This window comes from Hemitrygon akajei, chromosome 3, assembly GCF_048418815.1.
Source record: "Hemitrygon akajei chromosome 3, sHemAka1.3, whole genome shotgun sequence".
Lineage (NCBI taxonomy): Eukaryota > Metazoa > Chordata > Chondrichthyes > Myliobatiformes > Dasyatidae > Hemitrygon > Hemitrygon akajei.
Genome location: NC_133126.1, coordinates 194153675 through 194178905, shown reverse-complemented (window position 1 = coordinate 194178905; position 25231 = coordinate 194153675). Strand labels below are relative to the sequence as shown.

The 25231-nt window shown below is 41.8% G+C and overlaps 1 protein-coding gene across 1 annotated transcript in view; it reads left to right on the top strand.

Moving 5' to 3' along the window:
* Positions 1 to 9937: 9937 nt before the first annotated feature.
* Positions 9938 to 25231, top strand: part of LOC140724619 (extracellular calcium-sensing receptor-like) — a 34855-nt gene continuing 19561 nt past the window's right edge. The window contains exons 1-3 of the mRNA XM_073039042.1: positions 9938 to 10074; positions 19145 to 19436; positions 23648 to 24484. Coding sequence (XP_072895143.1) covers positions 9971 to 10074; positions 19145 to 19436; positions 23648 to 24484 — 1233 coding nt within the window. The 5' untranslated portion in view covers positions 9938 to 9970. The remainder of the gene's footprint in view (positions 10075 to 19144; positions 19437 to 23647; positions 24485 to 25231) is intronic.

The window sequence follows — 25231 nt, the reverse complement described above, 5'->3', positions numbered from 1 at the left end:
CTTTTCGCTCTCCAGAATAGGTAGACAAGCTCTTAACCCTATTGTTAAACATACTTAAAAAATTTGGTTTCAATTTCGTAGATTTTTTGAATTAAATGATTTTTTACTTTCTAGTAATATTTATTCTAATTTCTTTTTTAAACCATCAACTTTGGATAAGGCTTTTCTAACATGGAAAATTAAGGGAATAAAAACTTTTTTAGATTTGTTTTTACAAGACTGTTTAATGTCTTTTTCACAGTTAATGGATAAATATGATATCTCTAATACACATTTTTTCAGGTATTTACAGGTTAGGAATTTTTTACGTGATTTTTTACCAAATTACCCCTTGGCCTGCTCTTTAAATTTGGCTGATGTTATTTTTCAGTTTAAACCTTTTCAAAAATGATTAATAGATAGATAGATAGATAGATACTTTATTCATCCCCATGGGGAAATTCAACATTTTTTCCAATGTCCCATACACTTATTGTAGCAAAACTAATTACATACAATACTTAACTCAGTATAAATATGATATGCATCTAAAATCACCCTCTCAAAAACATTAATAAATAGCTTTTAAAAAGTTCTTAAATAGCTATCACATAAACAGTTAATGAATGCTCGCACGTCGCCTAATGATAGAGTTCAACGCAGCTGGGAAGTAGAACTTTAACATTCACTTTCAGGTAACCAATGGAGCAAAATTATTATTTAGTCAATAATTCATCTAACTGCGCACGCCATATTTTAATTCAGTTTAAGATAGTACACAGGGCCCAAATGTCCAAAGATAAATTGGTGCATATTTTTCCTAATATAAGCCCTATTTGTGACAGATGTAATGCAGAAGTGGCTACTCTAACCCATATGTTTTGGTCAGGTGTAAGTTTAAATAATTTTTGGAGGGATGTGTTTGAAATATTATCTAAAGTTAGAGATATGGATGTTCAACCTAATCCAATTACAGCAATTTTTGGAATTTTTCCAGAGGAAGCAGGCAAAGTGTCTGCCTCCGCCCAACATGTGATAGCTTTTTCAACTTTATTGGCTAGGAGAGCTATTTTGCTATACTGGAAAGACTCTAATCCACCTACTGTTTTTTATTGGCTCTCCTCCATTATGTCATGTCTAAGTTTGGAGAAAATTAGAAGCCGGACATTTGATACATCCTTTGATTTTGAACAAGTCTGGTGATTCTTTATTCAATATTTTCACATGATTTAATTTATCTTTAATTATTTATTTTTCTTTATTTTCTTCGGAGAATATCCTTATCCATGAAGGTTCGGAGATGACTGGAAGGATGTTTTGTTTTTCCTCTCTCTCTTTTTTTTTATTAAAAAATTAATCCTCAATTGGACTGCCCAATCTTTTTTTTTCTTTCTCTTTTTCTTTTGTTTTAGTTTAGTTAGTGGGGTTTTTCTTTCTCTATCAATAAAATTTCCAATTTTTTTTACAATTGTTATGAGGAGTTGTAATTTCTTTCTGACCATTGTATATATAACAGCATAATATATTACCTATTTGTTTTTGATATTATATACTTACTGTTTTTACTATTGCTGTTTATATGTTTTTTATATTATCTACTTGTTAAACTCTTCTTTCGATTTGTATATTCTTTATTTGAAAATCAATTAAAAAAATTGAAAAATGAAATGAATAAATCTGATTCTGATTTATAGCTTTCTGAAACTAAGAGATGCAGGTGTCCTGCTGAAGGTTTCGGCCTGAAGTGTTAACTATACTATTTTCCATCGATACTGCCTGGCCTGCTGAGTTCCTCCAGCATTTTGTGCATGTTGCTCGGATTTCCAGCATCTGCAGATTTTCTCTTGTAGATGTTTATCGAAACACTTACACTCTGTCAACAATCCTTTCTCCACTTCCTCACCCCTTTTTCTACCTGTACCATCAATTCATCAATCTTCTTTAATTTATTTTTTTCATCATTTTTCACTCAAATTGAAGAAAATAAGGAATAGGAGCATGAGTTGGCCACCTGGTTCTTCTCCCCTGCCATGAGGTGGACTCTGCTCCACCTACCTGCCTTTTCCCCATAATCTTGAATTCCCCGCTATGCAAAAAATCTGTCTAGCTGCGTGTCTTAAATATATTTAATGAGGTAGCTTCTATTGCTTCCCTGGGCAGAGAATTCTACAAATTGGCCACTCCTTGGGAAAAAGGAGTTTCTCCTCCCTTCTGTCCTTAATATATTCCCCCAAATCTTGAGACATGTCCCTGAATTCTATTCTCACTTACCAGTGGAAACAGCTTTCCTGCCTTGATCTTATCCATCTTTTTCCATAATTTTATATATTTCTACAAGACCCCTCTCATTCTTCTCTAACTGGAAATATAGACTAGTGTTTGTATTTGCCATTCCTTTCTGAGACACTCTCATTGTGGGTATCCATCTCACTCCCTGCACCATCCTTTTTCTACAACATTTCTGAGCTCTTTTCACTCAAATCTCCCCTGTCCTCACTAACCCACCATTTAGATTAAAGCTTTAGTTCCTCCCCTAACTGTCTGATTCTCCAGGACACTTATCCAGTTCAAATAAAATGAAATCCATCTCAGTTCAAGTTCAAGTTTATTGTCATCTGATTGTACATACTGTATACTCAAAAATCAGAGGAGCAAAATGACTTGAGAGTCCTCGTGTAAGATTCCTGAAAGGTTAACTTGCAGGTTGAGTCAGTGGCAAAGAAAGCAAATGCAATGTTAGCATTCATTTTGAGAGAACCAGACTACAAGAACAAAGATATGATACTAAGGCTTTATAACTCATTGGCCAGACTACCCTGGTGTTCAGCTCTCACCTGTGGCTCCAAGTAGCTGTAATACACTCAGCGACAACACCCCGGCAAACCGTCTCGGCAGACAGGCCAAACCAGGTGAGGGTAGCCAACAGGTCTTCGACCCTCGGTGAGGTAGGGGATCTGCTGTCCCAGCGTGTGAAGTCTGGTCCTGGCAGACTGAGCGGAGGAGACCAATTAATGGTCCAACGGTTAAGAAGGCAGGCCAGCAGGCATTTGTGGAGCGCTAAGAGCATGACAAGGCACTTAGACATCCTGGTCATCCATTGCAAGAGGTGGTGACCTCTTTAAACTCACCCGGCAGAAGGCAAAGTTAAACCAGTGCTGTAACCTGCCACTGCATGATTTCCCAATATGTCAGAGCGGCGTGGAGAGAAATCATCCGCTAACTGGAAGTTCCAGATGCGACTTAACGACAATGACACTTTGAGTATCGTAAGCACTTTTGGGCTCTTTATCTAAGAAAAGGTGCTGGCAGTAGAGAGGGTCCAGAGGAAGTTCATGGGTTCATGATAACTATTCTGGGAATGAAAGGGTTAACATACGAGGAGTGTTTGATGGTTCTGGGCCTGTATTTAGAAGAATAAGGGTGGGGTTCTTGTTGATCAGTCTGACCAGCTGAGAATTTGCGGCATTTTCTGTTTTTATTTCTGTACAGATTGTTGTTGGTTTAGTTAAATGAAGGATGAATTCTGTCCTGTAATTAGCTGGTCATGGATACAAAACTCTTCACATGTTGGTTAACCTTAACGTCTCCTTGCTATATAAACATCCTCTCAATGTCCGCTCTATCTACTTTTCAATATTTGGTAGGTTTCAATGAAATCCCTCCCCAATGCCCCCCACCCCTATTCATCTAAACTCTGGTGAGTGCAGGTCCTGATCCATCAAGCACTCCTCATATGTTAACCCTTTCATTCCTAGGATCATTTTCCTGAATCTCCTCTGGATCCTCTGCAATGCCAGCACATTCTCTCTTAGATAAGTGGCTCAAGATGCTGACAATGCTCCAAATGCAGTCTGACCAAAGCTTTATGTGGCCTCAGCATTTCATCCTTGCTTTTATAGTTGTCAGTTTCTCCTCATCTTTTACCCACCAAAAATAGTTTTTTTAATTAATCCAAGGGTGTCTCCTTCAGAGACTGAGGCAACATTTAATTATCCTTCCCAAATTACCCCTTGAGAAGGTGCTTTCTTGAACTGCTGCATTCCCCAGGTGTGTCTACAATACATCCACAGTGCTGTTAGGGAGAGATTTCCATGGTTTTAACATAGAACGTAGAACAGTAGAGCACAGTACAGTCCCTTCAGCCCATGATGTTGTATTGACCTTTTAGTCTATGATCAATCTAACCCTTCTGTCACACAAATCCCTCTATTTTTCTTTCATCCATGTGTCTATCTAAGAATCTCTTAAATCTCCCCAATCTATCTACCACTACCACCAGCTCTGGGTGCACTCCCACCACTTTCTATGTAAAAAAAATCTAACTCTTATATTCCCCCTAAATTCTTTCCCAATCAAATGAAATATCCTCTTGTATTAGCCATTTTCATCCAAGAATAAAGGTACTGGCTGTCCACTCGATCTATGCCTCATCATCTAATCCATCTCTGTCAAGTAACCTCTCATCCCCCTTCACTCCAAAGAGAAAAGACCTAGCTCACTGAACCCTTGTCCGTAAGGCACGATCACCCAGGAATAAAGCATTTTGACTGATAATACATTTTGGTAAAAGGAACAATAGTGCAGACTATTATCTAAATGGGGAGACGGTTCAAACATCAGAGATGCAGAGGGACTTAGGAGTCCTCGTGCAAGACTCCCAGAAAGTTAATTTACAGGTTGAGTCTGTGGTTAAAGAAGGCAAATGCAATGTCGGCATTTATTTCAAGGGGAATAGAATATAAAAGCAAGGAGATTATACTGAGGCTTTATAAGACACTAAACAGGCTGCACTTGGAGTATTGTCAACAGTTTTGGGCCCCATATTTCAGAAAGGATGCGTCATCATTGGAGAGAGTCCAAAGGAAGTTCACGAGGATGATTCTGGGAATGAAGGGGTTAACATATGAGGAGCGTTTGACAGCTTTGGGCCTGTACTCACTGGAATTTAGAAGAATGCAGGGGTATCTCATTGAAACTTACCAAATGTTGAAAGGACCAGATAGGATGGATGTGGAGAAGATGTTTCCTATGGTGGGGGTATCCAGAACTAGAGGGCACAACCTCAAAATTAAGGTGTGACTTTTTAGAACAGGGATAAGGAGGAATTTTGTTTTAGCCAGAGAGTAGTGAATCTATGGATTGCTCTGCCAGAGACTGCAGTGAAGACCAAGTCCATCCATATATTTAAGGCGGAAGTTGATCGTTTCCTGATCGGATATGGTGAGAAGGCAGGTATATGGGGTTGAGTGGGATCCGGGATCAGCCATGATGGAATTGCAGAACAGATTCGATGGGCTGAATGGCCTAAATGCTCCTATGTCTTATGGTCTCATCTTTAATCCAGGTTGCATCCTGGTAAATCTCCCCTGTACCCACTCCATAGCGTCCACATCCTTCCTATAATGAAGTGACCAGAACTGAACACCACACTCAAAGTGTGGAGTAGCAAAATTAGCTTGTAGTTCTCGAACCCAGTCCCCTGACTAATGAAGACCAATACAGCACGTGCCTTCTTAACAACCTTATTAACTTGTGTGGTGATTTTGAGAGGTCTATGGTTGTGGACCCGAAGATTCTTCTATTCTTCCACACTGCTAAGAATCTTGCTATTAACTCTGCATTCTGCCTTCAAGTTCAACTTTCCAAAGTGATTCACTTCCCACTTTTCTGCATTGAAGTCTTCATAGTGTGAGTAAATAGCAGCACTCCCAGATTCCGACTTATCCATCACAGAAAGTTGGCTCAGATTCACATCTGAAAATGACATCGGGTTGAATTAATCTAAAATGAAAGAAACTGTTCAGGAAGATATCCCCCTCCATGAAAATGCTGGAAAGGTCAAACTTCCCTCAGCACCTGCACATCTTTTTGTCTGTTCGAGCAGGGCAGTACATTGAAAGAAATAAACTCAAATATGAAAGGAAGTGCATTGTCATCCCTGGGTAGCAGTTATGAGTTGCTGCAGTGGGTCCTGTGGGTGGTACAAATGACTGCAACAATGTGTCCGTGGAGGAGTAAGTGAATGGTTGTTGGCTGTTTTGAAATCTGTTTTGCAACATATAATTATTCCAGACCCAACAATCTTCTTGTGGGGTGGGGTAAGATTCCAGCACATATTCCCCAATGCATGATGATACTTCCTGAGCTCCATTTGAAATACTGTAATTTTGAATTATTACCCTTGATTCTGCCTTCCCAAGAGGAGCTAGCAACTGATCTGGTCAACACACACAAGATGCTGGAGGAACTCAGCAGGACAGGAAGCATCTATGGAAATCAATAAACCGTCGACGTTTCGGGCTGAGACCCTTCATCAGGATGGAAAAGTCCACTGCTTATTCCTGTCCATAGACGTTGTCTGACCTGCTGAGTTCCTCTAGCATTTTGCGTGTCTTGGTTTTGATTTCCAGCATTTGCAAAATCTCGTGTTTAAGATCTAGGTAGCCATGGTGGACTATTACCTGTATTTGCAAAAGCAGTTACTAAACTGTAATGGACTGATTGTGAAAATGTCACTGGTGCAGTTAATTAATTTGGGCCTCCTAAGTGTGGAGGGTTCTTTTTCGCGTGGGCTTTTGAGCGTGCATGCGGTTGATTGATTGTACATTGCATCGATTGGGCTTTCCTTACATGAAGGGCTCTCTTTAGATGCCGCGGGTTTTGGAGTTGTCATGTGTTTCGACACAGTGGACCTGGTGCATCGATTTGGCACCATAAGTTGCCCAGAGTGTACCTTCACAAACACAGTAAAAACCTTTAATCATACTACTCTGCTGTCATTCTTGCTCTGCGCATATGTAATAGTGCCTTTCTCTCTAACTATTCCACCATTTCTTTGTCATCCTAGGCACTTCAGTTGGCCATTACTTTATTGTTTACACTTAAGCAGATTCAAGCCTTCTCTGGTACCACTACGCAACTCTTCTCCATTAAAATGATGACTTCATTGGTGCTGCTTCCTGTACCCGTGAAGAACTCATCAATTTTATCATCTTTGGCATTCCAACCAGATTCAAGCCTTTCATCCTACAATCATCTTGGGTTAGAAAACTCATTTGGATGCATATGAAATTTGGCCTCTCTTGACTTTGTTCCATTGTCTAAACCCTCTGATTTCTCTGGGTGATCAACATTGTTGGTGTTACTGTGGAAGGACTGGGGAGTGACTGAAGGTGGACAAGACTCTTGGAGCAGATGGACTACACCCCAGTGTTCTGAAAGAAGTAGTTGAAAAGATTGTGGAGACATTAGTAATGATCTTACAATAATTATTAGAGTCAGGAATGGCTCCAGAGGACTGGGAAATCATAAATGTCACTCCCATATTTATGAAGGAAAGGAAACAGAAGAAAGGAAACTATGGGCCAGTTAGCCTGACTTCAGTGGTTGGGAAGACGTTAGAGTCCATTATTAAGGTGAGGTTTCGGGGTACTTGGAGGCCCATGATCAAATAGGTTAAAGTCAGCATGGTTTCCTTAAAAGGAAATCTTGCCTGACAAACCTATTGGAATTCTATGAGGAAATAACAGGCAGGATAGACAATGGAGAGTCAGTGGGTGGTGTTCACTTGGGTATTCAGAAGGTCTTTGACAAGATGTTGCACATGAGGCTGTTTAACAAGATAAAAACCCATAGTATTACAGGCATAATACCAGTATGGATTGAAGATTGGCTGACTTGCTGGAGGCAAAGAGTGGGAAAAAAGAGGGACTTTTCTGGTTTGCTGCCAGTGACTAGTGGTGTTCCATAGGGTCTGTTTTGGGACTTCTTCTTTCCATATTATACACGTAATGCCCTGGGTAAGATTTCCACTGCAGTTTTCTGTAAAAGAAGTGTGTACTGCTAGTAAGAGTATTTTGGCTTCAGCTAACGATAAGCAATCATGTTGTCCAACTTAGGAATGTTGTGTCAGCCATTCAGGACTGTATATGTGTTGTAACTTTCTGCTTAGTGGAATGTCAGAGAAAATTCTAGAGAGCTGGGTGGGATGAGATTTCTGAAGGACAGTAGTCTAGTTTGGGGTCTATTGGCGGATGGTGTGGAGAGAAGAGCACAGGGAAGATCCCATCTGAAGGGGAGACTCTAATACGAGGAGTGCTTTGCGAGGTGAAGGATTCCAAGAAGGGAAGTTCTACTTGTAGTTGGTGATGGGAATTCAGTGCTGTGAGTAAAGTGATACACTCAGCTACTACAGAAACAAGCTCCAAAGTTTATGTGCACATTCACACTGGCTGACTGTAATGGGCCCTATTATTTATTTTCTTTCTTTTCCTATTAATTGTTTGATAAAGTTGAAAATTGGTAAATATATTTTCTTTGTGATTTTATACTGGTGTACGATCTGTCATTTCTTAGTGACCAATAATTGTGTACGGGCAGTATTTACACAGTATTCATACAATCAACATTCCTTAATAGGAACATCCCAAACTTTTGGTTTGCTTGAACCCCAAATCATACCAACCATAGACATATTTTGCTTTTGTAAAGTGGCCTTCTCACCACTGAGTCAATTAGGTATTAGTAAAGTTAACTACAAAGCCAAGCAGGTATATGAGTCCGGTGAGAGGGTTGCGTATGTACATTATATGGATGATGCAATTGAATGTGTTGCGGCCAAGTTTGCAGGTGATACAAATAGAGGTGGAGGGGAAAACAGTGCTGAGAAAGTAGGGAGTCTTCAGAATGGCTTGGCCAGATTAGGAGAACAGGCAAAAGAGTGGCAGAGGGAATACAGTGTAGGAAGTACATACAGGTATATGGTCATGAACTTTGGTAGAAGTAATAAAGATGTAGAATATTTTCTAAATGAGGAGAGAATTTTGAAATCAGAGGTGCAAAAAGAATTTGGGAGTCCTTGTGCATGATTCCCTAAAGGTTAACTTGCAGGTTGAGTTGTTGGTAAAGAAGGCAAATGCAATGATTGCATTCAAGAGGACTAGAATATAAAATCAAGCATATAATGCTGAGACTTCATAAGGCATTGATCAGAGCACATTTGGAATATTGTGAGCAATTTTGTACCCCATAACTAAGGAAGGATATGCTGACATTGGAGAAGGCCCAGAGAAGGTTCATGAGAATGACATCTGTGACGAAAGGGCTAACACATGAGGAGCAATTGATGGCTGTGGACCTATACTTTCCAGAGTTTCGAAGGATGAGGAGGGTTCTCATTGAAATCTACTGAATATTGAAAGGCTTGGTTAGAGTGGATGTGGAGAGGTAGTTTCCATTTGTAGGAGAATCTAGGACCAGAGGGCACAGACTCAGAATATAAGCATGTCCCTTTAGAATTGAGAGTAAATAAAATTTCTCTCGCCAGAGGGTGGAGAATCTGTGGAATTTATTGCCATAGATGGCTGTGGAGGCCAAGTCATTGGGTATATTTAAAGCAAAGGCTGATACTTCTTGATTAGTAAGGACATCAAATGTTATGGGGGGATGGCAGGAGAATGTGGCTGAGAGGGAACAATAAAACAGCTATGATCAAAAGGTGGAGCAGATTCAATGGCCAAGTGGCCTGATTAAACTCTTGTGTCTTATGGAGTCAATGCTTGTGACTTGTGGGGAAGGTGAGAAGGGGTTCTTGTGGTGTTGTCTTAAATTTTATTTAATAAGACTCAAAAACCTAGTGTTAATGCATGCTCCCAAATGTCTTTAACCATTGAGACATAAATGATATTGATGTACATTCCCCAATTATTATCTATTCTCATGTGCAATGGAGGCTTCTGTGATTAAATCCGCACCGAGCTATTCAGTTCCCATTTACTTGTAATGACTAATTATCCATCTTTTCACTTGACATGATCTAATCTGCCGAGGGGCTATAAAAGGGGAAGGAATTGGACAGAATCATAACTGTTACATGCGGACAACAATGTATTTTCTTCTGTCTTTGAGTTTCTTTCTTTCATTGTGCCACACTGCTGGATCAGATGAACGAATGTGCAGGCGCCGAGGGAAGTTTGATCTTTCCCGCATCTCCATGGAGGGAGATGTTGTCCTGAATGGCTTATTTCCAATTCATTTTAGATTAATTCAACCCAGCATCTCCTTCAGGTCTGAACCAGAGCCACCTTTCTGTGATGGGTAAGTCAGGAGCTGTGACCGCTGTTGTTTGCTCACTCAGTCCAGGAAAGTGTGAAGTGATTCACTTTTGGAAGTGTGAACTTGAAGGCGGGGTACATGGTTATGGACAGGATTCTTAGCAGTGTGGAGGAACAGGGATATTATGAGGTCCACGTCTGTAAATCCTTCAAATTTGCTGCACAAGTTGGTTGAGTGAAAAGAAGGTGTTTGGTCTGCTGGCATTTGTTAGCGGGGGGATTGAGTTCAAAAGCCATGAGAAATTCTTAGAGGAGTATAGACAAAGGAGAGCCAGTGGGTGTGGTTTACTTGGATTTTCAGAAGGCTTTTTGAAAAGGTGGCGCACAAAACTGCTTACAGCTATAAAACCATGTTAGATCTTACTTGTAATATTCTTTTCAGTTTTGTCCATCTCATTATAGGAAGGATGTGGAAGATTTAGCGAGAGAGCAAAGGAGATTTACCACGATGTTGCCTGGATTAGAGGCATGTCTTATCAAGAAGGGTTGAATGAGCTTGGTCTCTTTGGAGTGAAGGAGGAGGAGAGGTGACTTGATAGAGATATATAAGACGATAGATATTAATCTCTTATTTTTTAACCAGCACCCTTTTCCCAGCGTGGAAATCGCTAATATGAGAGGGCATAACTCTAAGTTGATTGGAGGAAAATATAGAGGTGATGTCAAAGGTAGTTTTGTTCACACAGTGAGTGTTGGGTGTGGTGAATTTGCTGTCAGGAGTGGTTTAAAGGCAGAGTAGAGACATAGGAGACATTTAAGTGACTCCTAGATAGGCACGCGGATGAAAAACATGGGCTTTGAGGGAGGGAAGCGTTAGACTGATCTTGGAGCAGGTTAGAATATTGGCACAATATTGTACAGTATTGTGCTGTATTGTTCTATATTCTATATACTATTTGCTCAAATAATGTGAGTAAATATTTCTAGGTGGCATTAAAACCATTCACATATTAAGTTAATAGGAAGTACAACAGAATTCTCTGTGTATGCTAAAAGTAACCACTTAATAACAATGGTAAATTGATAAATTAAACTGATAAGTTGGTTTATTATTGCCACATGTACCAAGGTACAGTGAACAACTTGGTTTTGCATACCGCCTACACAGTGCGTTGAGGTAGTAGGAGGGAAAACAACAACCAATGTAGAATAAAGTGTTACAGTTGCAGAGGAAGTGCAGTGCAGGCAGGCATGAAGGTGTAAAGTTACGATGAGGTAGATTGTGAGGTTAAGAGTCCATCTGGTGAAGAGGCTAGAGCAAGAGTTTTTGCACATATGTGAAATTTGGGAAATTAAATTCTCTGAAGCAAGTGAGTAGAAAAACTTGACCAATGCTGATCATGTCAGAGATCAGTGACAGGGAAGAGCTGGGAGCCTGGAATATGCTGTAAATATTCAGCACGCCAGATAACATCCATGGAGAGGGTAAACAATGGCTTCAGTGTGATATCCTTTCATTAGAAATGGAAATAGTCAGTGATAAAGAAGTTTAAGGATGTAAAGGAGTGGGAGGAAAGAGCAAAGGAAGAGCTCTATGAGAAGACTATATGGGGACAAGTGATGGCAGTACAAGGCAAAAGTAGGTAATAGGTCTACATAAAGTAACTATGGATGAACCTGAAAGCTGATAAAAAGATCACAATTTGAAATGAACTCAATGCTCAGACTTGGACATTTAATTTTGGGAGAAAGATGTATTATTACCTGAGATATCTGAGCACCATTGCATACACCTACAAAGAGCACTGCCATAACAAAAGGATCACCAAGGATCTCCACCATCCAAAGCCATGATCTTTTGTTGCTGTTGCCATTGGGAAGGAGGTACAGGAACCTTTGGTCCCACAACACCAGGTTCAGGAACAGTTATTACCCTTCAACCATCAGGCTCCTGAACCAGTGTGGATAAATTCAATCACCACAACACTGAATTGACTCCACAACTAATTGAATTGAATTGAATTTGAATTGAATTGACTTTATTACTTACATCCTTCATATACACGAGGAGTAAAGATCTTTACGTCTCCATCTAAATGTGCAATGTGCAATTTATAGTAATTTATAATAAATAATATGTATAACAGGACAGTCAGTAAAACATTGAAATGCAATTGTGTCAGCATGAATTAATCAGTCTGATGGCTTGGTGGCAGAAACTGTCCCGGGGCCTGTTGGTCCTGGATTTTATGCTGTGGTACTGTTTCCTGGATGGCAGCAGTTGGAACAGTTTGTGGTTGGGATGACTCGAATCCCCAATGATCCTTCAGGCCCTTTTTACACACCTGTCTGTAAATGTCCTGAATCATGGGAAGGTTACATCTATAGATGTGTTGGGCTATCCACACCAATCTCTGCAGGATCCTGCAATTAAGGGAGGTACAGTTCCCATACCAGGCAGTGATACAGCCAGTCAGTTGCTCTCAATTGTGCCCCTGTAGAAATTTCTTAGGATTTGGGGCCCATACCAAACTTCTTCAAATGTCTGAGCTGAAAGAAGCATTGTTGTGCCTTTTTCACCACACAGCCAGTATGTACAGGCCAAGTGAGATCCTCAGTGATGTTTATGCCGAGGAACTTAAGGCTGTTCACCCTCTCAACCCCAGATCCATTGATGTCAATGGGGGGTGAGCCTGTCTCCATTCCTCCTGTAGTCCACAACCAGCTCCTTAGATTTTGCAACATTGAGGGAGAGGTTGTTTTCTTAACACCACTGTGTCAGGGTGATGACTTCTTCTCTGTAGACTCCCTCATTATTATTTGAGATTAGGCCAATTAATGAAGTGTCATCAGCAAATTTAATTAGCAGATTAGAGCTGTGGGTGGCGACGCAGTTATGGGTATACAGAGAGTAAAGAAAGGGTCTTAGGACACAGCCCAGAAGGGCTCCTGTGTTGAGGGTGAGAGGGACAGAGGTGAGGGAGCCCACTCTTACCACCTGCTGACAATCTGACAGGAAGTCCAGGATCCAGCTACATAAGGCAGGGTGAAGGCCAAGGTCTCCGAGTTTCTTGTTGAGCCTGAAGGGAATTATGATGTTGAATGCTGAACTGTAGTCCAAGAACAGCATTCTCACATAAGTATTGTTCTTCTCCAGATGTGTAAGGACAGTATGTAGATTAGTGGCTATTGTGTCATCTGTCGATCGGTTGTGTTAGTAGGTGAATTGTAGGGGGTCCAGTGTGGTGGTAGCGTACTGCAGATGTAGTCCTTGACCAGCCTCTCAAAGCATTTGCTTATTATTGAAGTGAGTGTGACAGTGTGCTAGTTGTTCAGACATGTTACCTTGATCTTTTTAGGTAAAGGAACAATGGTGGATGTTTTGAAACAGGAGGGCACTCTACACTGGGAGAGGGAGAGATTAAAAATGTCTGCAAACACACCTGCCAGTTATGCCATGCAAACTCTGAGTACCCGCCCTGGGATGCAGTCCGGTCCCGTAGCCTTGCGACTGTCCACTTGTTGGAAATACCTGCGTACTTTGGCCTCAGAGATGTCCAAGGCACAGGTCACTTCGGCAGCTTTCCTCAGGGTCTCAGTGTTGGCAACATTGAATCGAGCATAAAAAAGATTTAGCTCACCTGGGAGAGAGGCAACGATGTAGGAAACTCCCCTGTGTTAGCTTTGAAGTCTGTGATGGTGTGTGGACATTGCCATCGGCTGCGTGTGTTGTTGGTGGAGAGTTGTGTCTACAGCACTTTGTAAGACTCTACAACTCATGTTCTCAGTATTAATTATTTATTATTGTTTTGTATTTGCATTTTTGTCATCTTTAGCATATAGGTTGCTTGTCAGTCTTTTTGAATAGTTTTTCACTGATTCTATGGTTATACTTGTTTTACTGTCAAAAACAGTTCCTTTCCCCAAGCAATAAGGCTGATCAACATCTCCAGCCATTAACTCACCCCACCACAACTTTATCATTTCCTAACAGGGTCATCATATGTACAGACACTCCTGCGTCTAGCACCACTTTATGGACTTACAATCAATCTATGTATAAAAGCTAACTTATGTTTTCGTATTTATTGTGATTTTTATTATTATTTTGTTCTTTATCTTGTGCTTCTTTTTGTTCTGCTCCAGATTTGGAATTTCAACTATTCCATTCTCCTTTACACTTATATACTAGAAATGACATTAAACAGTCTCGAATTTTGAATCTTGAAAATGAATGTCATTATATTAGTATATGGTGACAGTTACGCTCTTTGATAGCAAATTTACTTTGAACTTTGATAATAACAGAAAATGCTGAAAACATTCAACAAATTAAGCAGTTTATGTGGAAAATGAAGCAGGGGTAACATTTCGGGTAGATGGTCTTTCATGAGAACAAAGCGAAAGAAACAACAATTTGTTATTCTGTTTCAGAGTGTGGGGAGGGATGGACTTTACAAAGGGATGGGATTGAGGTGCCATGAGTATTTACAGCATTCTTTCTTATTTTAACCAAATTCACTCTCACATTGACTGTGGTCAATTAAACTAATCTCTTCTGTTGTTCTTCAGACCAAACATCAGAATGGGGGAAGAAATGTGATCTAAGTAACTTTGACTGTGGAATGATTGTTGGTGTCAGATGGGCTGGTTTGAGGGGTCAGACGAGAATGGCCAGACTAGTTGAAGCTGACAAGTGTTAATAATTCAAATAACCACTTGTTATAATAGTGATGTGCAGAAGAGCATCTCTGAAGGTACGACGTCGAATCTTGAAGAGGATGGGCTACAAAAGCAGAAGACCATGAGCATGCACTGAGTAGTCACTGTATTAGGCACAGGAGGTATCCAGTAAAGTGGCCACTGGGTGTATGTTTTCAGCACTTGAGAGTGAAATGATCTGGTAATCAATACGAATTGAATCATGTACTGAGGTGTTTTGCATGCAGTCCATACAGATCATTTCTCACATCAGTGCACCAAGGTTGTGCAATGGAAAACCATAACAGAGTGCAGAATAAAGTGTTACACTCGCAGAGAATGTGCAGTGCAGGTAGATAATAAGGTTTAAGATTATGAGGTCAAAAGTCAATTTTATTGCTCTAGACATCTGTTCAGTAGTCTGATAAGGACAAATTCTACTCTGTTCTTGAGCCTGGTGGTACATGCCTTCAGGATCTTGTATCTTCTGTTGAATGGGAAGAGGGAGAAGAGAACACATCCAGAGTGGGAGGAGTACTTGATTATTTAGTCTTGCTAAGGTAGCAAGAAGTGTAGATAGCATCCATGGAGGGCACTCTGGTGCTGAGTTGTATCCATTATTCTCTGCAGTTTCTTGCAGTCCTGGGCAAGCGTAGTTGCATAGAAAGCTATGGTGCATCTGGATAGGATGCTTTCTGAGGCTCTGCATTGCTTGGGGTCGACCATGGATGTTGCGTCCCAGCAGTGAACATGATATGGAGAGCAAACTCCCCCTTTCCACACAGCTGAAGAATCCTAGGGAACAGCAGAGACCAATGCATTTTGGCATCAGCAGTGCTTCAGGAGTTACCAGTCACTGTTGAACTCAAAGTAGGACTGCCGTAGGGACTCCAGCTCTGGATTTTTCCTCAGGGTTTACTCTCAAACCCTTTCCCATGAGTGGGTATAGCTACAAGGCAGCGGAGGTTTGAGATCAGAGTTTTCCTTCTCCTAGATGAGCTACCAACCATGGCTGATGAACCCCATCTGCCTGAAGTGGCTAGTTTATGGAGCCAGTAACCCGCCTTTACCCCTTCTATTGTCAGTAGAAAAGGTTCCACCAGGCTTAATAGCTAAGCCACACCTGAAGGTCAGGAGCTGGACGGTTGTTAGAGGCTATTTGAGGTGCACGCCACTGGGAACATCTAATTGCTTCAGGTAGATGGGGGCTCATCAGATGGGAACATTTAATAGATAGTGGGAGATTATTCCCACTACCACCCTTAGGTTAATGCCGAATTCATCTCTCTCTTCTTAGAATTTAGATGTGGGGCATTGCAGATATATGCAAACTATTGTCATCAAAATGACCTATCTATGAGACTAGCTATTAAAAACTTTATAGGTCCTGTTATCTTTAATTGTTTGAAAGACAGAAGATTTCACCACAGAAATGAATAGTTGGCATTTTGGGTTGTGACCCTTTACTTGCACTGAAAGACAATGGCATCATTCAGTCCAGATGAAGGGTCCCAATTTGGAACATCAACTGTCTATTTCCCTCCACAGATGCTGCCTGACCTGCTGTGTTCCCCCAGCTATTTTGTGCGTTGTTTTAGATTCCAGCATCTGCAGTCTCTTGTGTCTCTGAAGTTTTATCATCTATTACCACGTTAAATCAATTATAATGCACTATTTGTCAAACTTAATTTGATAATCTTGAGAAAATGTGTCAGGAATACGTTGCAAGTGAGGGACCAATGAAACAGCCCTTTGAAAGAGTTGACTCAGACCAATTGGCCAATCTGTAGTCCTTGATGACATTGTACTGCTCATGGACTGTTTGTCCCACTCCCCTCAGGGAACAGACTATACAACATCCACAGCAGCAACACTAGACTCCAAAACAGTTACTTCCCCCAGGCCATCAGGCTGATCAACACCTCCTCCACTAACCAACCCCACTGACCCCCAGCTTTAGTCACATCAATACTCCTGTTATTTTGTGCTTATACTCCACACCTCATACCTACACTGATACAGTCACTGTCCTACTGTGTTTTCATATGCCCTGCAGCTACCTAGAATAACAGTTCTTTTTGCCAGGTAACTTTTTTCATTTTATCATTTCCCGTCAGAGACGGCTTATGAACAGGTACACCTGCACCTAGCGTCACTTTATGTACATACAATTGCTCTGTATATATAAACTTATGTGTGTACGGCCACACTCAGTCAGTTTCTTGTTTTATAGGATTGCTTTTATATTTATAATTATTTTGTTCTTTATACTTATTGCGTATACTTATGCTGCATCGGATCAGTGTAACAGTTATTTCGTTCTCCTTTACTCTTAAGTAGTGCTGAATGACAATAACCAATCTTGAATGTTGAATCTTGAAAAGACTCTTCTATGATAAGATGGACTTTTGACCTCACGATCTACAATGTCATGTCTTTTCACTTTATTGTCTGCCTGCACTGCACTTTCTCTGTAAATGTAACACTTTATTCTACATCTTGCTATTGTATTTCCATTGTACTACTGTACCTCAATGCACTGTTGTAATGAAATTATCTGTATAGATGGCAAAGATCATCGAGCATTTTGTATGAGGATAGTTTGAGTGAGCTAGAGCTTTTCTCTTTGAAATGTAGGAGGATGCGATACGACATGATAGAGGTGTACAAGATGATAACAAGGCATAGACCAAATGGATATCACAGATGTAATGTTGAGACTTTAAAACAATGGTGAGGTCTCACTTGGAGTATTTTGAGCAGTTTTAGGCCCCTTATCTTAGGAAGGATGTTCTGAAACTGTAGGGGGTTTCAAAGGAGGTTCACAAAATTGATTCCAGGATTGAAAATGCCATATAAAGAGCATTTGATGGCTCTGGACCTGTATTCACTGGAACCAGAAGAGTAAGGGGTGACCTCATTGAAACCTATCAAATGCTGAAAGGCCTTGATAGAGTGAATGTGCAGAAGCTGGTTCCTGTGGTGGGAGAGCCAAAGACCAGAGGGCTCAGCCTCAGAATCGAGGCTGAGGAGGAGTTCCTTACCCAGAGAGCGGTGAATCTGTGGAATTCTTTTCCACAGGCAGCTGTGGAGGCTAAGTCTTTACGTACATTTAAGGCAGAGTTTGATAGATTCTTGATTGGACAGATCATGAGGGGATACAGGAAGAAGGCAGGAGAATGGAAAATTTGAAAATTGGATCAGCCACGATGAAATGGCAGAGCAGACTTGATGGGCCAAGTGGCCTAATTCTGTTCCTATATCTTGTGGTCTTATGGGCAACCAGTGAGTTTTATCCAGTGCAGAAATGGCTAATACAAGAGGTCATAATTTGAAGGTGATTGGCAGAAAGTGTAGGGTGGATGTTCTACGTGGGTGTGCAGGTGTGCAATAACTGAAATGCTCCCATGCGCGTAACCTTCATTGCCATGCAGCTGGAATTTTCTTCCACACAATGTAAACATAAAGTGCTCCAATTTTCCGATATAAAGCTTTCAAACAAAATCAACATTTACTCCTGTTAACATAAAGTGCTGTGCAATTTTCAGGCCATGTAAAAATTTGCTGCTCGGAGAAATAGCTGGTTTGTGCAGCTGTTAAAAAAATTAAAGGTGATGTTGGATGTCAGAGGCAAGTTTTTTTTACATAGTGTGGTGGATGTGTGGAATGGGCTACAGGTAGTGGTGGTAAAGGCAGATACATTGAGGACATTTACAAAACCCTTAGATCGGCACATGGATGATAGAAAAATAGGGGGTAATATAGGGCAGAAGAGTTAGATTAATCTTAGAGCAGGTTAAATTGTTGGCACAACATTGTGGGCCAAAGGGCTTGTCCTGTGCTGTAGTGTTCAATGTTCTATGTACAACAAACTTCTCACTCTATGCTGTTAATAAACTGTGTCAATTTATTCAAAGTGCCCAAATCTTCTGACATAAAGCTGTCAAACAAAATCATCATCTACTCAACACACACAAAATGCTGGAGGAACTCAGCAGGTCAGGCAGCATCTATGGCAGAGTCAATGTTTTGGGACGAGATACTTCATCAGGACTGGAGAGAAAAAGATGAGAAGTTGGAGTAAGAAGGTGGGGGGAGGCGATGAAGGAATACAAGGAAGTAGGTGATAGGTGAAACGGGGAGAGGGGAAAGGGTGAAGCAAAGAGCTGAGAAATTTGATTGGTGAAAGAGATGAAGGAAGGGGTGGAGAAGGAGGAATCTGACAGGAAAGGACAGAAAGCCATGGAAGAAAGGGAAGTGGGGGGGGGGGGGGAGCACCTGAGGGAGGTGATGGGCAGGTAAAGTAAGAGAGGAAAATGGGAATGGGGAATGGTGAAGGAGTAGGGGGCATTACTGTAAGTTGAAGAACATCAATTCCTCTTGCTTGTGATTGTTTAACATCTACTCTTTAGTTTCAATTCTAGGTCATTTCGTTGGTTACAGACAATGCTCTTCACATTACAAGAAATAAATGAAGACCCATCCCTTCTGCCAAACATTACACTGGGCTACAATATTTATGACACATGCACCACTCCAGTGCATTCTATGAGGGCAGCATTAATGTTAGCTAGTGGACCAAATGAAGACGTCTCCAATTACAAATGCAAGGGGACCTCATCCATTCCTGTGATTGTTGGTGACTCTGGGTCCAGCCAGTCACTGGTGGTGGCAAACATAATGTCACCTTTCAAAGTCCCAATGGTAAGATTCATGTGTGTGTGTGTGTGTTTGTGTATTTTTGTGTATTTTTGTGCATGGCAAACATAATGTCACCTTTCAAAGTCCGAATGGTAAGATTCATGTGTGTGTGTGTGTTTGTGTATTTTTGTGCATGGGCAATCTTAGAAAGAATAAAAGAATTTGGTCAGTATGTTGTAAAGCAACTACTTTTAATGTGTAGTCACATATGCAACTGATTCTGGTAAATGAAATTGGTGAGTTGTTTTGTTCTTGTCACATACTGAGCTACAGTGAAAATCTTGTCTTGCACACTGTTCATAGAGATTATTTCATTATAACAGTGTGTTACAAAGCATTACTTACAGAGAAAGTGCAGTGCAGGAAGACAAGAAGGTCATGACAAAATAGATTGTGAGGTCAAGAGTCCAACTTATCACACTGAGGGATCATCCAATATTCTTAAATAATGGGGTCAAAGCTGGCCATGTACTTGATGGTACGAGTTTTCATGTTTCCCTATCTTCTACCCAATGGGAGAGAGGCAAGGGGGAAAGCTCAGGGTGTGTTGGCTGTTTTACTAAGGTAGTGTGACGGTGTGCTTCGAAGGTTGGCTGGTTCCTGTGATGTGCTGAACTGTATCCACAGCCCTTTTGCTGTCACAGGCAGAGAGGTTGCCATCCCAAGCTGTGATACATCTAGATAGGATGCTTTCTATTATGCATCAATAAAAAACTGGTCAAGATCAAAGCAGACACCAGATTTCTTTAGCCTTCTGAGGAAGGAGATGAGCTGGTGAGCAATTACTTTTAATATGTACTCATTACATACCAACTCTGTCCTTGAGCACATCAACAAGTGTGTGACATCACAAAAACAAATTAAAGTTTTCCCCAACCAGAAACCATGGATGAACAGAGAGGTTCACCTCCTGCTCAAAGCAGATATTCAGCCTTCAGGTCTGGAGACCGGGAGGCTTACAGCTCAGTTAGGGCCAACCTGAGGAGGGGAATCTCTCAGGCTAAACACATATACAAACAGAGAATCGAGGAGCATTTCAACTCCTCAGACGCCCGGCGCATGTGGCATGGCGTACAGGTCATTACAGACTTCAAACCACCTAGTACTGTGCCCCCTCCCAGCTCTGCTTCCCCCCCTGGTGAGCTCAATTACCTCTACGCTCATTTTAACCGAGGGAACAAGGAGGTCACCCTCAAAGCAGCTCTCCCACATGGTGAACTGCCTCTCTCACTTTCCACCTCCGATATTTGCGCCACCCTGAGCAGGGTGAATGTACGGAAGGCAGCTGGACCGGATGGAATACTTGGCCATGTGCTCAGAGTCTGTGCATGGCAGTTGACCGGGGTCTTCACGGACATTTTCAATCTGTCCCTGGCCCAGGCAGTTGTCCCCACAAGCTTCAAGATCGCCACCATCGTGCCAGTGCCGAAGCATTCCACTGCCACGGGCCTGACTGACTTCCGCCCAGTTGCACTCACCCCCATCACTGCAAAGTGCTTTGAGAGACTGGTTCTATCACATATGGAATCCTGTCTGTCCACTACTCTGGGCCCCATCAATTTGCCGATCGCACCAACAGGTCAACAGAGGATGTCATTTCCATGGCACTTCACTCTGCCCTGACCCACCTGGACATACCCAACTCTTACGTCAGAACGCTGTTCATTGATTTTAGTTCGGCATTCAATACTGTGACCTCTCCAAGCTGATTGCCAAACTTCACCAGCTTGGTATCAACTCATCCTTCTGCAATTGGACCTTGGACTTTCTGACTAACGGACCCCAGTCTGTTATGTTAGACAACCTCTCCTCCTCCACTCTCACCCTGAACACCAGCATGCCTCAAGGCTGTGTGCTGAGCTCTCTTCTGTACTCCCTTTTCACCCATGACTGCATTGCTGTACATGGTTCTAACTCCATAATCAAGTTCGCAGACGACACCACGGTGGTTAGCCTGATCAGAGGGGATGATGAGACGGCCTACAGGGATGAGGACCGGCACCTGGCCACATGGTGTGCCGACAACAACCTGGCCCTTAACACCCAGAAGACCAAGAAGATCATTGTGCACTTCAGGCATGCTAGGAGCCACACTCACGTCCCTATCTACATCAACGGAGTTGTAGTGGAGCATGTATCAAGCTTCAAATTCCTTGGTGTCCGCATTTCTGAGGATCTCACTTGGTCTCCGAACTCCTCCATCCTGATCAAAAAGGCGCAACAGTGTCTTTATTTCCTGTACAGCATCAAGAAAGCTCACCTCTGTCCCAGATATTGACGGACTTTTACCTCTATACCATTGAGAGCAGACTCACCATCTGTATCTCAGTGTGGTATGGCAATTGTCTCGTATCGGACTGCAAAGTGCTCCAGCGTGTGGTGAAAACTGCCCAGCGGATTATCGGCACCCAACTGCCCACCATTGAGAACATCTACCATAAACGCTGCCTGGGCAGGGTGAAAAGCATTATCAAGGATGCATCTCACCCTAACCATGGACTTTTTACTCTCCTCCCATCCAGTAGGCGCTACAGGAGCCTCCGCTCCCACACCAGCAGGCACAGGAAGAGCTTTTTCCCTGAGGCTGTGACCCTGCTGAACCTCACATCACAGCGCTAAGCAGTATTGCATCCATATTGTACTGTCTCAGTACTTTTATATTTGTGTGCTGTAGCACTTTTTATTTGCAGTTATTTTGTAAACAACACTATTCTTTTCATTTCTGGTTAGATGCTAACTGCATTTCATTGGCTTTGTATCTGTATTTGGCACAATGACAATAAAGTTGAATCTAATATAATCTAATTATTGTTGGGCAAATGTGGAACTTATTCAGGTCAATTGGATTATTATTGTCACATGTATCAAGGTACAGTGAAAAACCGCAAAAATTAAGGGGCATAGATTTAGGCTGAAAAGGAAAGATTTAAAAGAGACCTGAGGGTCCACATTTTTATGCAAGTGTAGTAACTATTTGGGATGAGCTGCTAGAGGAAGTGGTTGAGTCAGGTATAATCATTTAAGATGTGAGTAGATAGGTACCTGAGCAGGGCTTGGAGGGATATGAGACAAACATAGGATGTTGGGTCTAGCTGGGTGGGCACTGTTGTCAGCATGGACTGGTTGGGGCAGATTGAGGATGATACACACTGCAGGCACTGCAGGCTAATGGTGGAGTGAATGCTTATTTAGGGTGGTACCTGGGTGGTTGATCAAGCAGCCCTGCTTTGTTTGGGTGCTGGAGGAAGTCAGCATCTACAGAGGGAAGGTGGCTCATGAAGGTGGCATCCATCATAAGGACCCTCACCACCCTGGATCTGCCTTCTCCTCATTATGACCATCGAGGAGGAGGTACAGGACCCTGAAGACACACACTCAATGTTTTAGGAAGATCTTCTTCTCTTCTGCCACCAGATTTCATGAAAACTACCTCACTATTCTTTTTTTGCACTCTGTAACTCATAGCATTTACTTGTCTTGCAACAAAAACTAAGTTTCACAACATACGTTCAGAGGTAATAAACCCGATTCTGATTCTGGCATTGGTGGAGGGAAAGAAATTGTTGAATTTTTCGGTCAAAACTCCATCCATCTCATTTCACCAGTACCATGATTTTATATTAAATATTCAATGTTTCAACACCATATTAAAGTGTAAAATCTGTTTTAATTGTCCTGTAATACATAGAACACTACTGCACTGCAGGTCCTTCGGCCCCTCTAGTCCATGCAGAACTATTGATCTGCCTAGTCCCAATGGCCTGCACCAAGACTATAGCCCTCTATACCCCTCCCATCCTTGTACCTATGCAAAGTTTTCTTAAATATTTAAATTGAACCTTCATCCACCATTTCCTCTAGCAGCTTGTTCCTTACTCTCACCACTTCTGAGTGACGAAGTTTCCCCTTAGGTTTCCCTTAAACATTTTACCTTTCACACTTAACCTATGACCTCTAGTTCTCGCCTCACCCAACATCAGTGGAAAAACCCAGCTTGCATTTACCCTGTCTGTACTCCTCAATATTTTGTATACCTTTATCAAATCACCTCTCATTTTCCTATGCTCTAGGGGATGAAGTCTTAACCTGATCAACCTTTCCCTATAACTCAGGTTCTGAAATCCTGATATCATCTTTCTAAATTTTCTCTGTGTTCTTTCAATCTTATTGATACATGAAGAGGTACCTGACATTTTGACATGTGTTTCCACCAGGTTAGCTACTTCTCCTCCTGCACCTGCCTCGGCGACAAGAGCGAGTTCCCGGCCTTTTTCCGCACAATACCGAGTGACACTTACCAGGCCCAAGGTATGGCCCGGCTGGTGCACCGATTTGGCTGGACATGGGTGGGTTCAGTGGCCGGTGACGATGACTATGGCCGTAATGGCATTCAAGCATTCAGTGACGAAGTCAGAAGGCTGGGGGTGTGCATTGCCTTTGCTGAAATAATTCCAAAAATGTACACCAGGCAAAAGATCCTTCAAATTGCAGAGACGATTAAAGCATCGACTGCCAGGGTCATCGTCATGTTTGCCATTGAGGGAGACGCGTATCCTTTAATCCAAGAAATCGTGAGACAAAATATCACTGGAAAGCAATGGATAGCGAGCGAGGCCTGGGTCACCTCTGCGTTGATCGCAACCAGAGAGAATCTCCCCCTTCTGTCCGGGACAATAGGGTTCGCAATTCGCAGAGGTGAGATTCCGGGCCTGAGGAATTTCCTTCTTGAGGCCCATCCATTCAAAACTCCGAACAATATCTTTGTGAATGAGTTGTGGGAGACGATATTCAGGTGTTCCATTAACACCTCAGCTGAGCGCAAGGGGCAGGGGGAAGAAATGTCATCTCTAAAGGAATGCACGGGGCTGGAAGAATTAAACAGCACCTACAATATATATTCTGACGTATCAGAATTAAGGATTTCATACAATGTGTATAAGGCTGTGTATGCGATTGCTCACGCCCTTCACAAATTACATACAAACAAAAGTAATGGAAGCCTGTTTGACAATCGGACCTACGCCGACATCTTCAATCTTCAACCATGGCAGGTAATTTTTAAAGTGTGCTCACTGTACTTGGTCCAAAGGGCAGAGAGAATGACGAGAATGATGAGACAAAGGAACAAGTCAGGTTGGAAATTGAAAGGCCAGAATTTAGATTGTTGATCTTCAAGCTGTTACTACCTGCAGAACCACTGTGCCATCCCGGAGAACCCCCTCTAATAACAGTGTGGTGTTAAAGTCGACTTTATTGTCCAATGCACGAGTACATAGAACTCGACTGCAGCAGCATCACAGGAACATAGCATCACATAAGCGGTATTCACAAGTAAGACATAACTTATATACAAATTTTATAAGAAAGGACACAATTTGAACAAGGAAGTCCATTTTAGTACAACGTGGTTATATTGAAAAGCTGTTGTGATTATGGTTTGGCTAGTTGGTTCAAGAGTCAAATGGTTGAAGGGAAGTCTATGCTCTGGAATGTAATGGTAATGTAATGTACTTTTTTAATCTCCTGCCTGATGGTAACTGAGAAGATGGCATGGTCTAGATGGTGTGGATCTTTGATGAAGGATGTCACCTTCTTGAGGCAAAGGCTCCAGTGGATACTATCAAAGGTGGGGAGGGATGTTTTGGGCTGAGTCCTCTACACTTTGCAGGTTCTTATTTGAAAAGGGTGATGAATGCAGAAATGAAGGTGTTATATTTGAATGCATGGAGGATACGGAATAAGGCAGGTGATCTTGTTGTGCAGTTTGAGATTGGCAGATATGAAGTTGTAGGCATCAG